The sequence below is a fragment of the Cyprinus carpio genome, chromosome A6, assembly GCF_018340385.1.
Source record: "Cyprinus carpio isolate SPL01 chromosome A6, ASM1834038v1, whole genome shotgun sequence".
In the NCBI taxonomy this organism is placed as follows: Eukaryota; Metazoa; Chordata; class Actinopteri; order Cypriniformes; family Cyprinidae; genus Cyprinus; species Cyprinus carpio.
Window position 1 is genome coordinate 16,192,399 of NC_056577.1, and position 15,693 is coordinate 16,208,091.

Sequence of the window (15,693 nt, forward strand, 5' to 3'; positions counted from 1 at the left end):
TGTGGCATGTGCTGTGTAACCCAGTAAACCCAGCTTCTGTCACTGCTGCTCTGTGTGTTCACAAGACTGTTTGAGTTGAACTCAACGCTTTTCTTCAACATGGCAAGAGTAGAAGAGAAAGGACAGGTTCTCCTCAGTCTCTGTGAGGTGTCAGGTTGAATAGCTACCTGTTTGTTTGCTCACAGTTGTGCTTTGTTAGTCTCTCACACTTGAGAGGCGGCTTCATAAATTCACAGTGTGTCAAACAAATCAATAACTCCCATTAACCGAGGAAGATTCTCTGCTCTGTACTTGAGGGGCCACGGCTTCCCCTCTTTGTTTAGATGTGTTTTTTTCTTCCTGTGAAGGAGGAAGAGAGGATGGGGAAATAGACAGGTAAAAGAAAGAAAGAGAGAGAGAGAGTACTGTAATAGATAAAGTGAAATGGAGTTGGGCATGTTGCCGATTCACATAGACAGATAACTGCTCTGTATGACTTGCCTAACTTGGTTTTTCCAACTGTTGTTTTAGTCCTCCCTTTTAGGGGAAGAGTCTGAGAAAACTACAATAGGTTTCACGGCTTCATTCAGTTGAATGAGTCTGAAGTGTTTTGGGAATCAATTTCTGTTTCATAGCTTACATGTGCAGAAAGAAAGTGCAATATACAGTAGGTCCGTGTCTTCACCCTATTTTAGGAAGCTATTTTTAAATAGAGATCGATTTTAGTTCTTCATCCCTCATATTTATAGAACATACATTATGGTTCTTTGCATTTGTTGTACACCATAAAATTGTATTCTTGGAACATATACTTCAACTTTTGGCCTTTTGTCACCATCATAAAAGTGTAGTAGGTGGAAAAAAGTTGAAGACACCAAAGTGGAACATAAGTAGATTGAATTCTCCTATGATTAATAAATATCCAAGAAAAGTTTACCTTCTGGGGTTCCAGAATAATGTGTAATGATAATATGCAATTATCACTTCTTATTTTTTCAGCAGTAACCTCAAGATGAGGTGCAACCCGAGTGTTAGAACAAGTGCTGATGGAAAGAATAGGGGCTGAGAGAGAAAGAGAGAGAGAGCACATGACATATGTGTGTCGTGTAAGTGTTAAGTGCTCTTTTACTTGTGCAGTTAATTTATACTGATCACAGGGGGACCTCCTCTGATTCATTGTTGTTTGTGAATTCAAACATGTTCATTACTGAGCATATTTCAAGGAGGGAAGAAAGAGAGTTAGAGCAAGATTGAGAGAAAGAGCTAATCGCTTCAGATTGATCTCCGTGCCGAGCGTAAATGTATTTAAGCTCATAATCCTTGTAAATAGCTTCCAGCAAGGCAAAGGCAGCCTTTTAACATTGACTAAATGAAGTAAATAGAAGCGAATGAATTTTTAAAAGACGCATTGCAGTTGAACCCTGTTTGTTATGTATGGAACAGATCAGTGTGGAAACTGGAAGCTAATGAGGCCTGTAAATTTAAAGCTGAAATCATATTCTGAGGCTTTGCCACCCTGCTGTTTAGGGGTTTGCAGTGAAGTTGGTTTTTAAATGCAGAGCGTCTGTTCTCCCTCCGAAAGCCCCTCACACCCCAACAGATGGAGAGAATATGGAGCTCGGAAGGTTTACCTAGGAGGTGGTAACAGTGAAGCCACTCATTAACACTGAATTTAACACTTCGTTAGCAACGCGGCTTCCTGTTGAGAGCAGCTAGTGCTGAATGTCAAATCCTCAGAGCATACACTGTGGCCTAGCAGGACAACAGCAAGCCTGGGCCCCTTTAACACACCCTTTAAACATAGTCCTGTTGTCCCACAGGTTTGCTGGTGTTGAGCTGTTGAAAACCATCAAATATAATTAGATCGGCTGATGACACCTGATGTATATTTCTCTGGCTAGTCATGAACGGGAGCATTTCTACCTGAGTGTGTGTGTGTGTCTGTCTCTCTGTGTATGTGTGTGCAGTGTGCCAATTTGTCAGGTTTGAAGTAACAACAGTCTCGTGCTGGGATGTGCTTTGGCACCATCAGAGAGTGATAAGACAGAATAATATGATCTTATTGGTGGTGTGCTTTGTTCCCATGGAAATTGGTCAATTTTAGTAGGCGACTGAGAACTTTGGTGGGAGAAACAGGAAGGTTAGTTCCCAGAGGTGCGTTCACATAATTAAGCTTCCTCACTAGGACTTCCAGGGCTAACGTTGTGGTGTGTTGGGAAAAAAAGTGGTGACTGGGTGTTTGAGATGCATATTTTGGCAAAAAATGATGGCCATGTTCTTTCAGCCACCATTAGTATGTTTTAGAGAGAGTGATTCTTTGATGCTACATATTCGTGATGCATTTTTTCCCCCATTGGGTCTATTAATTTATTCATAAATACATTAAAATGCAATTCATACATACAATGACCTGAACTCTTTTCAATGTCTGTGTTTTAAGTTAAATTATTTACGAAAATAATTTAAGTTGAATTAAAATTTAATTTGATATTATTTGATTGCATAAAGACAAAAATGTGGAAGAACTGTATCTATATCATAATTAATTATAATATTTTATATAACAAACTGCTTAACTGCTTATTAATAGCTTTGAGCACTAAAAGGTACTGTATGTGGTGCGGCCTATAAAGTTATTTTCCAACCAACATACAGAAAAAAAAATAAGATACAGGAAAATATATCAAAGAGAGGATCCTCTTCATGAATATTAATAATATTTGTAAATAAACAAATACATTATATATATATATATATATATAAATTACTTTAGAAAAGTCAACATGAATACATAGACAACTTGGCATCTATGTGTTTTCTTGTCCTTTATCAAGGATATTGTACACCATGACATTGACCATTATAAGTAGTTATATGGAGATGCTGACTTGAAAGTGATCGTTTGTCTCTCTTTCACAGACTGTGTTATGGCGGCAGTAAAAGAAAGTGTAGAGGAAGACAAAGAGGTAGAATCTTCCTCTGATGACACTCAAGAGCTGACAAGCACATCTTCTCCCAACAACAACAATAACAGCTTGGATCCACCAGAGCCCCTGCCCTTGGACAGTCACCAAAACCCTTTAAATGGAGTCCAGCCGAACCCATTTGTCTGTGGTAGCGTCCCTGCTGCCCCCAGCACAAACGACTCATTGCCTTCAGGAGCACTTGTTAATGGAGCTGCTTCACACTGTACCTCAGAGGAGCCCTGCGTCCACAACAAAGACATGTCCCCTCTGCCCGGGACAGACACCAGCCCTGAGGTGTTACCGCCTCCCAGTGAGCTTCAATCAGACACCCGGCAGAAAACAGAAGGGTGCGCCCTAAAAGTGTGGCCCGCACGGGCCTCATCTGAATCAAACAACAGTGACGTTGAGGCCCCCTTAGGTATGCTGGTGGGGGAAGACTTGGATAACAGGCCAATCAGCCGACTGTTGGCTAGAAAGGGAATCAAAGCAGGGTGCTTATGGGACTTTGATTCAGAGTTGTCAGAGAGTTCCTCTGATGACTGTGATGGTCTGAACTGGGGCCTGCAGGAGAAGTTCATGCGGATACTGTTGAAAAGCAGTGTAGCAGGTGATGGAGTAAGAACAAAGGTAGAGATTGATGGAGCTCAACCTGCCAACCAAAGACGGAGGATGCGTAAAAATCTTGCCACGGAGAGGGCTGACACTAGAGGACAGGTTTATGAAGGCTTTGATTATGCATCCCAGTATTCCCTAACCGACGAAGACTCCGATTATGAGTCGTCCATTAACAAAGAACATGCCTTTAGGAAAGAGCCAGAAAGTTTGAAAGCCTATGCCGGCTTGCGCTTGGAGAAATTCTGCGACAAGTCAGCTGCCATGCAGGAGCTAATTTCAAGTGAGAAGGAAGAGGGATGTGATGAAGGCAGCAGCGACGTAGAAACAAACACCTACATGGGTGAAAAATCGGCACGGTTAAAGACAGAGACAAAAACAGGCGAGGAGCTGTCCTTTTTCCCATGTTCAAAGTGCAACGGTAATTTCAAGGAGAAGAGGCATTTGCATAAGCATATGATGTATCATTTAGATAGGAATAATAAGGTGAGACAAGAAGACATTCCCCGACCCTTTATATGTAGAGAGTGTGGGCGTTCATTCCGAGACCTAACCTCTCTGGAAAAGCACATGATAATCCACCAGGTGCGGAGGGAGAGGCTGATGGAAGAGATTAAAGGTTTCAGTAAGATAGATGTCGAGGGAAGAAGAGCTTGTCTTCAGTGTCCCCAGTGTGTCTTTGGAACGAAATGCCCCAAAACTTTAGTCCATCCTGGCAAAACTAATGTGATGGAGAAGCCGTCTTATAGCTGTGAGGAATGTGATCACATGACTATGACTGAAATGGAGGGACACGGGTTCACAGCTCACCACAACACATGTGGCAAGACAGGTGACTTTTTTGTATGTCAAAATTGCACATTTAGAAGTAAGAATAGATATAGTTTCAGAAAGCATGTGGAGCTTATCCACGGGCAGAATTATGAGAATTATGAACCTCAACCACACAGAAATATGGATGACCACATAAAAGCTGTGTTGGGCCAACCCAAAAACAAGGATTCATCTTTACTGATGCCAAAGTTTCAAAGCACAGAGAAATGGTCTGTTAAGGACAGAGGTGAGCTGCCCTTTAGGCCCAATGGCTCAGCTGGCCTTAATGTGAGAAGCAAAGAAACACAAAAAGCCTGTGATGGTTTCAGCTCCTCGCTGATCAAACGGAGCCCTGGCAGCACAGCAAACAAGCTGTCACCATTCTCACTGAGAAGTGACAAGCCAAGCAAATTATCCCTTCTGCCTACAGAGAAAATAGACGTGACAACAGGTCTTCCGTATGTCGAAGAAGACAATCAAGAATATGAAAGTGCTGTCTCCGAAAAGAGGACAAAATATCTTTCCAGCTTTGACGTACATCTTACAAAAACAGAGATTGTAAGTAAACCAGCCTGTCTGAACCCTGGCACTGAGAGCTGTCCCAAAGATCCTTCAACCAGTAGTACTTTAGCGCTGGAAATGCTGCGGCACAAAATACCCTCGAAAAGAAAAATGTCAATCCCGTACCGCAACACCCATGCCGATATTCCTCATGTGCGTCTTCCAAAATGTGAGCCTGAGTCTCCACAGTGGGACTCTACTACACCACAAGAGGGAGATGACTATGAAGGTGCTCAGGATTTTAGCGACTGCACCAAAGAGTTTTTGGATCCATTTCATAGCAATACCCCCAGTGATTATTTCATCCCTCTCAACAGCAACATTCCAGACTATGCCAATGATACTAATCAAGACAATAGCATAGAGATGGACAGTGATGATATTTGTACATTTATAGTGAAGGAGGAGTGTATTGAGAGTATAATAAGTGAGGATAACTCTGATCATGTTGTTTATCAGCAAAGTGACCCTTATGTAGAGTATATTGTCAACCCTTTGCCTTTGGTGGGCGGGAAGTGCTGTCCCTATTGCCCTGCAGTGTTTGAGTCTGGGGTGGGCTTGTCCAACCACGTGAGAGGACACTTACATAGGGTGGGGCTAAGTTATGATGCTCGTCATGTGGTGTCACCTGAGCAAGTGGCATCTCAGGACCGCCAGCCTCGCATACGCAGAAAAATTCCCTCAGTGAATCGCAGAATCAGAAAAGGTGATTATTGTTCACCTTTCCTTGTTCAAGTCATTGTGATTTTAGATAATGAACTTAAACTAAAATCACACATGCATAAGCTATATTTATGTATGTGTACAAACCTTTCTACATGTAACTTACTATTAATACTAATTCATTTAAAGTAATCATGTGCTTTCATCATGGCAGATAAGCCAGAGTCTAAAACTGAGCATACCTGTCCGCTGTGCCTGGGCTGGTTTGACACTAAGACCGGCCTCTCCAATCACGTGCGGGGTCACCTGAAGCGGATTGGCAAGTCAATTTCGGGCGCTAGCAAGTCGCCTCTCTGCATTCTGACAGAACTTCTTCAGGATGAGACGGAGTACAGGAACATCTTGAAGGTGTTTGGTTCAAGGCCGCACTTATCTAAACCTTTTGTCTCTCAAAAGTTTGCCAGCAGCGATGGACTGTTTCTTACATCCTCCGGCATTCCCATGAAGATCCATCACACAACTGGCACACCAGATGAACGTACTATGATCAGACCCCCACAGGTCGACAGAGAGAGAAAGAGAACCAATAAGGTCCAATCTAGCACTTTAGAGGATCTGCTGGGGAATAGGAATGTGGAGCAGGAAATGGAGGTTGAAGGCCACTCAGAGGAGGCCAGAACTCCTTTGACCATCTCCTCCACTAGTGGCAGTTTACCCAGAACACCATCTGTGAAGCTGGATCCTACCTGGAGCCAAGGTTAGGAACCACACACTTACTCATTCATGTGTCATTTGCTGTTCAAATTAATTAAATATTAATTTACATGGGGAAACCTATTTAATGTCATCTTCTGAAATTCAGAACTTAATTTTTAAACACCAATTCTGCAGCTGTTTCCTTTAGTAACAAGGTTCAGTAAAGTGCCTTTATTTGATATTTGAAGACATTAGTAGTCTCATTGAACCTCTCAAAGAAAAAGTGGCCCTCAAACATTAATGACAAACCATTTAATGTGTACTTATGTGTTCTTTCACCATCAGCTTCAGTTTGTGTAAGTGTCTCTAATATGTAGAGGTGAACAGGTTAATAAACAGTTAATAATAGCAGGTTAATAATGACCCCCAGTCATTCAAGTTGAAGATCAGTGACAGAATTGCCCTTTTCTCCACCAAAATACATAAACAACATTTGACTTCATTAGCTTGTTTGATATGTCTGTACAACTATCACGACTTAGTACTTATTCGGTTCACTATAGGAAATTTAAAGTGGTTAATGACTTAAATATCTGTTTATTCCTCTGTCATACAAAGCTGTTGTACTATTATCAAGGCTCAGAAATTCATATTCGCATTTAAGATGAAAATACCTTATGTATATACCATACATATGCCCATTTAACATCAAGTTTAGTGGCTGAAAAAATTTTAGCCTCTTAATTGGCCATTAATTTCTTTTTTTCCTCATGCATTGTATATTGACAAAGAGAGCTTGGAAGTACCATTGATACTGAGCAATTTCAGTGAAAACAAAACCCCTCCATGACAAGAAGCTTTTGCTTGTTCACTGACAGCTGAGCGTGTGATCTGTCTTGTTTCGAGAGATGTTGAATCAAAGAATCTGAGAGTGACAGACAGGTGAGGTTTCAGATATCTGGGTCACAAAGCAGTGTTGAACAATCATTATTCCCATAACATTGGGTTTTTATTGTTGTTAGTCTTTTGTTAATAGTTATAGCCTTTGAAGTGCAAATAATAAAGCAGTTTAAGTGCCATACCATTGATTTGAGATGGTTACAGTAAGCATGGGTAGAAATGATCAATGCAGTGTAACATGACTGCACAGTCTCATATGTTTTTTCCACCTCTACTGCCTTCATTATTTACTGTGCACCTTAAAACCAAATTTCAGTCATACACTCCATGTTAAATATGTATGACAGATGCCTCATACTTAAAGACAAAGTTCTTTTCCTGTAACCTTGAAGTTGCCAGTTGATGCCATTAAAAGAGAGAGGGAACACAAGATTCAGAGAGTTCATGGTAAAAGTTTGCCACTCATTGAAATATTGTAGCAGGTACAAAAAGAATGAATGTCATCAAAAGTGGCTTTGAAATTCAAATGTAAAATGCATAGCGTTCTTTTATGTACTACTGGAAACACATCAGCTGTATTTGCACATTTTTGTTTCATGTCTACCCAAATAAAACTCTCATTTCATTAATAAAAAAACTAATTAATGAAGTTAAACAATCACATTAATTTCACAGGTTGTCCATTTTAATTGGATATACAGTGTTAACTAAATTAGATTTGACTGTTCAACCAGACTCATATAATCAGGTCTGTTTTTTATGTTCTGCTGGAACTCTTTGATTGGAGGTGGAGCACTAACAACTATTGTAGGATGTTCAATGATGCCTGTTAGAAAAAAAAGATGTTTGTGCTTTCGGGGGTGGGGGGTCTTTGTTCATGTGTATTTTTCCATCTTCAGTTATGTTTGTATTAGGGCTATCAATTAAACATGTTGATTTGGTTCAGTTAATAAAAAAAATATAGAATGATAATAATGTGATTTTATATGATTGTGTGAACAACTCACACAAATTAACAATTCATGCCCCGTGACCCTTATGTAACTTCCATAGTAAGGAAAGAAGCACTACCTACAGTATATGCAATCACATTTTTGCAAATTCTGTAGTGGTTCAGCTGACACTACAGCACAGGATGAGTAAAAAAATGTCCGCATGGGACACATTATTGTGTTCAGAAACATCAAAACATAGTGCCATGTATTAGAACAATGTTGGTGGTCTGAAAACACCACTTTGAAACTTTAACTTTCCACAGTGTTTTAAAAATGTGGCACTTGTGGTACAATATGCTGAAAAATCAGCAACCTTTTGACCTATGCATGAGCAGTAATTAAAAAAAAAAATGCGACTGGATTCTTGAATACTCCTAAATCTACCTCTGACAGCGTAACAAATTCGATTGCAAAATAAATATTTGAGGACTGTTGGCTTATGGTGCTCAATAATTTAAGAAATTATCTTAACCATATATTGAACTCTAAAATCCCTAATGTCTATTCAGTGATTTACTCCCAATAATGTCTTTCAATTATCTTCATATGGGTAATTTTCCCAGTAAATATATGTAATTAATTCTGATCAAGTTAACTGAATCATGTAATTAATTTTAGTAAAACTTGAGACCCACTTTATATTAAGTGTCTTCAACTGTTGTAACATTAAACCAATTATTTGATACAATGCACTCACTGTGTACTTGCATGTTTTTACATTGTGCTTATATATAAAAAAATTATTAATTTCTGTAGATACATCTATAATTACAGTGTTGACCCTCCCAATACTCCTAACTGTACCCCAAAACCTGTCCTAGCCGTAATCCTAACGGTAACTATAACCTTAACCGTATCCAAACTCAGTAGCAGCAGTGTTATGCAATACAACATGAACACGAACACATTGTACCTGATTCCTGTATCCTATAATGTATACCTTGTCACCTAATATAAAGTGGGACCAAAACTTCTTATTGTAATCTTTTTGTATTTATTACAAACCCTGATTATTAAATATATTTTTGATCATTAAATGTCTAGCATGTATTATTACCTCCTGTGTTTTTTTTATTTATTTTTTTATAGTCAAGAATCATAACAGTTGTAGATTAGTATTAAATGACTACATTTAATATAAAAATACAATGAGAACAGATTGCTAAATTCAAACTTTGCCCCTAAAAACAAACAAACAAACCATCAAACTGAGTGCAGATACTTACTGAGAACATATAACTACATGTCCTCAAAAACAGAGTGCACAGACGATCTTTATGATATGAAAACAGATGGAGTGGGAGGTGATGACACTCAGGGAATCACAGTTTTATTTTCTTCAAGCTGCTGTGTTCTTTTTCTAAATTACACACTCATGTAGCCATATAACCAAGCTTTTTCTTTTTAAAGAGAAGTCATGAGTGGAGAGCAGAGACCGAAAAAAAGCACAAGGTCATCTAACTGTAATTTAAATACTCATTAGCTCCAAACTTTTTATTTATGTGTGATCCAGACAATAAGAAGATCTGCATCCACTGCAACACGACGTTCCACAGCGCTGTCAGCCTGTCCAATCATCTTCGAGCATATACGCGACGGAAGAAAATCGCCTTATTAGAAGGAACAAGTAGGGTTTCATCCTTGCTCTTCCAATCTAATCTAATCATCCAGCCACTCAGCTTTCTGTTGGTTTTAATTACATCATTTGTTTCACAGCATATGATTGTAAACAGAAGAGTCAGAGATCAAGGCCTGGACCAAAAAGGAAGGTGTTTTCATCTTCACGCTCCGCCTCTGAAGTGATCTACAGAATGACCTGCAGGTACTTTACAGCACTCCTGCACTCTCTCCTACCACTACCAGGAGTTCTCATATCTGTCTTGCTTTCCCCCAGGTTCTGCGATCTGATCTTCCAGGGTCCTCAGTCAATTCAGGAAGACTGGATCAAGCACTTGCAGAGGCATCTCATGCACACGAGTATCCCCGGTGTGGGTGCAGGTATGGTGGAGGTTTCAGCGCTGTGTAAAGAGCTGTGTTCCCCATCTCCCCCCGAGCGCCTGCTTCTGGATACAAGCCCTCCTCTCAGTCTGCCTGAGGGGGTCTCCTAAGCCACGTTTACACACCAGCTACACTCGCTGTACACCTGTTCTGCACATGTTCATAAACACATCTAATACTATATATATAAATCTATATATATAAACACAGAATAGTAATATATGTATATATAATATAAATGCAAGACTTTCTTATGTTGCATACTATTCATTTTTTTTCTTCGGAATATTTGCCAATTTTATTATTTCAATCTTCAGTTATTTGTAAGGGCATGCTATTTGCAACATAGATGTAGAGTTTGGCTATATTTAGATCTTTGATGTGCACATTAAGGCAGTGTCTCGTCACAGACTGCAGTTCTCAGCTGCTGTGACTTGCACGACTAAAATCCTGCAACTAGATTTTAGAAACTGTCCGAATCATGAAATTCAGAGGTCACTGTTTAGAACATGGCACTATGTTGACTGGTCAGCTTCAAAGACAGCTGCAAGGACTTATTGCAAATTACTGTAATTTTGCACCGCAATATTTATTACACTGAAAAAACAATGTATAACTTTTTTTTTTTTTTTTTTTTTTTTTTTTTTTTTTAAGAGAGTATATCAACATAATAATATATATACAAAAGTAGTGCTTCATTTATGGTTAAGAATTCTTATCTACTCTTATGCATCATTTAACACATTGAGGAAAAAATTATCATATTGCGTATATGGGCATTAAAGCCCAAAACATGTAACACACAATCTATTACAATATTTTTTAATGCCATTATCAAAGAAATGAACTGTGAACTTTGACAATATCAATAAATATTTTTCAAAAAGTTTCTAGTTGTTTAATAAAATCATGGGCAATACTGGCATGATGAAATATTAATGAGATGTATCTATATAATGTCTAAAAAGGTCATTGTTCTATTGTACGTTGCTGAAACCCCTGCAAATACTGTTTTTGCTCATCATTTTATGGTGCTAAAATGTAAGATATGTCACAAACGTATAACAGCACAACTAATTATCATGTTACTTTAGGATACTTAAGGGAAACTTTACCACTCATTCTTTCTGAGGTAAATGATTTCTTAGCTTTTTAATTGTAAATAAAGCTGTAGGTAAATACCAAATGGAGGTATACCCCTCCATGTCCTGTTCAACCCTTCAAATAGTTACCATGTAACTATATACCATTGCTTGGTGATGATAATGTGCAAGCACATACCGATCAATTAAGGTATACAATGTGTTAATGAGCAAAGGAAGTGTTAACATGTTGTATTTATGTCTCTGTTAAGTCAGTAATAGCCAATTAAAATGAAATTGTGATTTAAACCTTTGTATCTTTTTCTGCTGTAATACTTATTTACTTTACACTTCCACGTTGTTGACAAAAGCTCTGTCCAACAATGTTGTTATGCAAGTATGAAGGTTCTCCATGATATCAGCTCTGTCTTTGTGTAGAAGAACAGCTCTGATAATACCAGAGAAAGCAGCTTGACCGGGGTCTGTTTTCAGGTTCATCAGTACGCGTCTGGAATGGGGGGGGGGGGGGGGCGACCTCACAGTTTGTCCCGGGCAGGGCTTAGACTGGCGATCAAAGCTGTACAAACCAATTGTCATCACGTTCCTCCAGAGGGAATTTGGAGTACATTAATGCCCCTGCTTTGGGAAATAATTGTATCTCTCTGTGACTTCATTAGGCTCTCCTGGCCGAATCAAAAGACACTCCACCAAGGCTGGAAGCTGCATGGTGGGCAGACAGTGTCCCAAAGGGCCGAATGAATAAAAAACGAGGGATTATAATGAGATTGAGCTAACCATGACCAGGATTGAGTTTTTCCATTATACCATTGGCAGCTTTAAGAATGAGGTGAACGAGGGGGGAGGCAGGAACATAAAGAAATGTGTAAGATCCACACCAGCCATCTGCTATGGGGCTGTGCCGCTGACAGACCAGAGCATGCTTATCATTAGGCAGTGAATCAAAGAGTCCTGCTCTCTGGAGATTCCTCCATTAAAACAGTATACAAGTGTCATCCCTTCTCGGTGTGCAAGAGAGCACATCTTATGTGAACCAGGAGGTGTAATGACTCGCCTTTGGAAAAACCAGAAAGAGGCTTTCTATTAATCACCATATTTTATTTGTTTAATTGAACCTTTAGAACATGAAGAGATTGCACACTGTGTTATTTCATATTAATGGTGTAACCTTAGGTGGTAATTAAAATCGCCCTCTGGCAGATAAGCACATTCTTAATATTTCATTGGTGTGTTTGTGACAAAGGCAGACTAGGGACTGCAGGAAGGATAGAGAGAGGTTATCTCACATTACATTTATCTCCCAATCATAGTCTCGGGTGCACCTGACACAAACACCAGAAGATACAGTTAATAGATTGATTGATCGATGGGCACTTTTCCCCTTTAGTGTTTTTCTTGTTTCCAAAGACAGCCACTTGTCTTGATTTTTTTTTCCCTCCTATGAAATGGCAGGAGCGACCTGGAGATCAGGATCAGTGATCTAGCCCTCAACGTTCTCAACCGTGCCCTTGCTTTCGGTCATTCCTAAAGTGTAAGAGCCTACACTTCCTCTGTGAAAAAAGCCAGGAAAAGAGAGAGAAGACGGAGAGAGTGTGAGAACAAAAAAATCAATAGGTTTCCATTATCTGGTTGGGCAGTGTCACTGGCCTGTCAATGATCCCGCTACAGTCCCGGCACAAGGGTGAGATGAGCCCCCAGTCAATCGCCACTGACAAGAGGAAAACATGCTGACAGCAACCAGGAACAAGTCAGAACACAGATTTGCACTTCAAGCGCTTGTCCGAGGTGGCGGTGTGAGGGGCCACCAAACGGCGAGGGGGGCATAGAAGATTGGGCTCCGGCCGGGTTTTCACTCCCTTGTCTGAATGTCTCACTCCCCCTCACAAACGCTTTTATCCCCACATCAATTATTTACCTCTGGATACACCAAAGGAAACCCAGGTGCACTGATTCTGGCCAAGAGAAATTCATCACCTCCGTGGTCGGCACAAGCTCGCACTCTCTGTTCCGTTCCCTGTCTTTCTCCCCCACTGCTACCCATCTCCTACCCCCTGTCCTACAAAATAAATAAATATATACAGAATTGGATATGCATGTAGGTGTATTCTCTCACTTAATGTAAATCATTAAAAATATAGACAATGTAGCCTATCTTTTACACAATATCTCACTATGTTAAGTACTATGATGCTTGAAAACATCTACAGAGTACTTTGACTCAAGAGTATCTCTAATGAGAGAAAGCCTAAGTTAAATCTAGTTTTACAGACTTGTTAGGTGGGTGTTGTATCAGCCCTCCAATTGAACCCGCTTAAACCAACCCTCTCCCGCTGACCGCTGAGTAACAGAGACATCAACCACTCCACAAAACTAGAGAAATCAATACATTTTGACAAGGATGAAACGGGATGCACCATTTTGGTGCTCCAAAAATATGCTTTAGCCCTTGTCACATTCAATTAGATCTGTAAGGCTTGTCTGAGGTTCACCACAGTCAGCTTTTGTGGAGCAGGAAATGTTTATATCTTCTTGTATGTTATGATTTTAAACACCGTTTATTCTTAAACATTAAGGTGAAACTGCAACTGTATTGTCCCTAATTATGTGTAACTGGGTCTTATAACAAAGGTTAATGAGAAATTAGCTCGCCCATTCGCGCTAAATTATTTCTAATGGACGGATTTTACAAAAGGCTTCAAGCTCTCGAGGCATCATCTGACATGCGGTATAGAGCCTATTAATTAATGCGCTTTCCCACCAATTGTTTTTCAATTAGTCCGCCTTCCTTTTTTCCCCCGGTTTCCCTTTCCTTGTCTACTGCACTAATTCGGTATAGTGGATGACTGCAGGGAATGCAGGTTAATATGTCGACAAGCCTCGAACAATAGCGAGTCATGTCGCTGTGCACGCTCGACTGGTTCGGTTCATTTCAGCAGCTGACAGCAGGTCCTAATCATTAGCTGCCCTAAAGACACGTCATTACACACTATTATGACGACATAATTACAGTTGGCTATTTTAAAATGTTTCCAATTAATAGGCGGAATGCAATGAAATTTGTAGCATTAATTACTTAGCCTATAATGAAAAAAATTCTAACTTAGGCTAATAATTGGGTTGAATTAAAATCATGCAGGATACTATTTCGTTTATTGGTACAATTATTATTATTATCTGTGTGTATATCTATCTATCTATCTATCTATCTATCTATCTATCTATCTATCTATCTATCTATCTATCTATCTATCTATCTATCTATCTATCTATCTATCTATATTCGGTGTGTATCATGACTTTAGCATGCAGTTCACAACAACAACCACAATAATAGACTACTACTAATAATAGGCCTAATAATAAAAATGATAATAATAATGATAATCATATTTCGAAATTGTGCTGGACTCTCTGAAGAATGAATGAATGTGTAGCAGAACTGTAGGTGTGACTGGTCACTGAGCAGCTGGCGCTCATCCCTCCGGGCGCACCATGACCTGCTTTTCTTTCCACACTAAATTGGAGGCTTGACAAGCCACAAAATGAAAGTGATTTGAGTTGGATTCGGGAAGAAATGCAGAATATGAGCCAAAAGTGACGAGTCCGACGGGTGTCCCGGGCATGAGACATCACGCGTAAAACATACAGCGCCTCTTTATTCTCCGTGTAACCGGTTCAAATATTGTCCAACAGCACATATCGTTAAAATACTTACATATTCAACATCCTTTCCTTCTATCTGCGTTATGTAAAGCATCATATAGGCACACATTATAGTGTGTGTTGCTTATCTTATGTTACAATACTAAATTAATTAAATACCAGGCAATCCAATTCACACTTGCTGTATAGCTATCATTAAAGTTACCCTGGCTTGTATTGGTTGTAATGGGTTAACTCATGATTGAAAAAAAAAAAAAAAAAAAAAAACATGTTATGCTTTTCTCACACATTGGGGGAAATAACCAAATCAAAATGCAAGATTTCTCTCTCTTCTGTAATAAAATGCGGCGCCAATTTGGTCTTCCCAGCTCCGTTTGCGAGTGTTAATTGATCGTTTCAGACCAATGAAAATGTAGAGAGAATTGGGCCAATCAAATAAGATTGCTTATGCTGTATTTGGCCTAAAGCCTCTGTTTGCTATACATTTTTTTTCTTTTGAAACGTAAACTGCATGCAGTTCAGAAATCGGCCACTAGGAGTCACTGCACTGCAATTAAGATCCATTTGGCTACAGACGCTTTGTTGAGCCAACATTAAACGTTTGAGATGAGTCTGCCTAACAGCATTTTAACCTGTTTAGGTACTCACCTAAAAAGTGGTAGAAAAAAGGTAATGTAGAAAATTGTGACTAAATGTCACTAGTCATGATTTACACGCTGATAAAATGAAGAAACATTCTATATACAG

General features: G+C 39.4%; 1 protein-coding gene across 1 annotated transcript in view; it reads left to right on the forward strand.

Annotated features, from left to right (window-relative positions):
- znf644b (zinc finger protein 644b) overlaps nt 1–11,576 on the forward strand; it is a 33,721-nt gene extending 22,145 nt beyond the window's left edge. Inside the window, exons 3-7 of the mRNA XM_042759188.1 lie at nt 2,899–5,637; nt 5,809–6,351; nt 9,699–9,812; nt 9,902–10,007; nt 10,080–11,576. Coding sequence (XP_042615122.1) covers nt 2,899–5,637; nt 5,809–6,351; nt 9,699–9,812; nt 9,902–10,007; nt 10,080–10,293 — 3,716 coding nt within the window. The 3' untranslated portion in view covers nt 10,294–11,576. The remainder of the gene's footprint in view (nt 1–2,898; nt 5,638–5,808; nt 6,352–9,698; nt 9,813–9,901; nt 10,008–10,079) is intronic.
- Nucleotides 11,577–15,693: the final 4,117 nt, after the last annotated feature.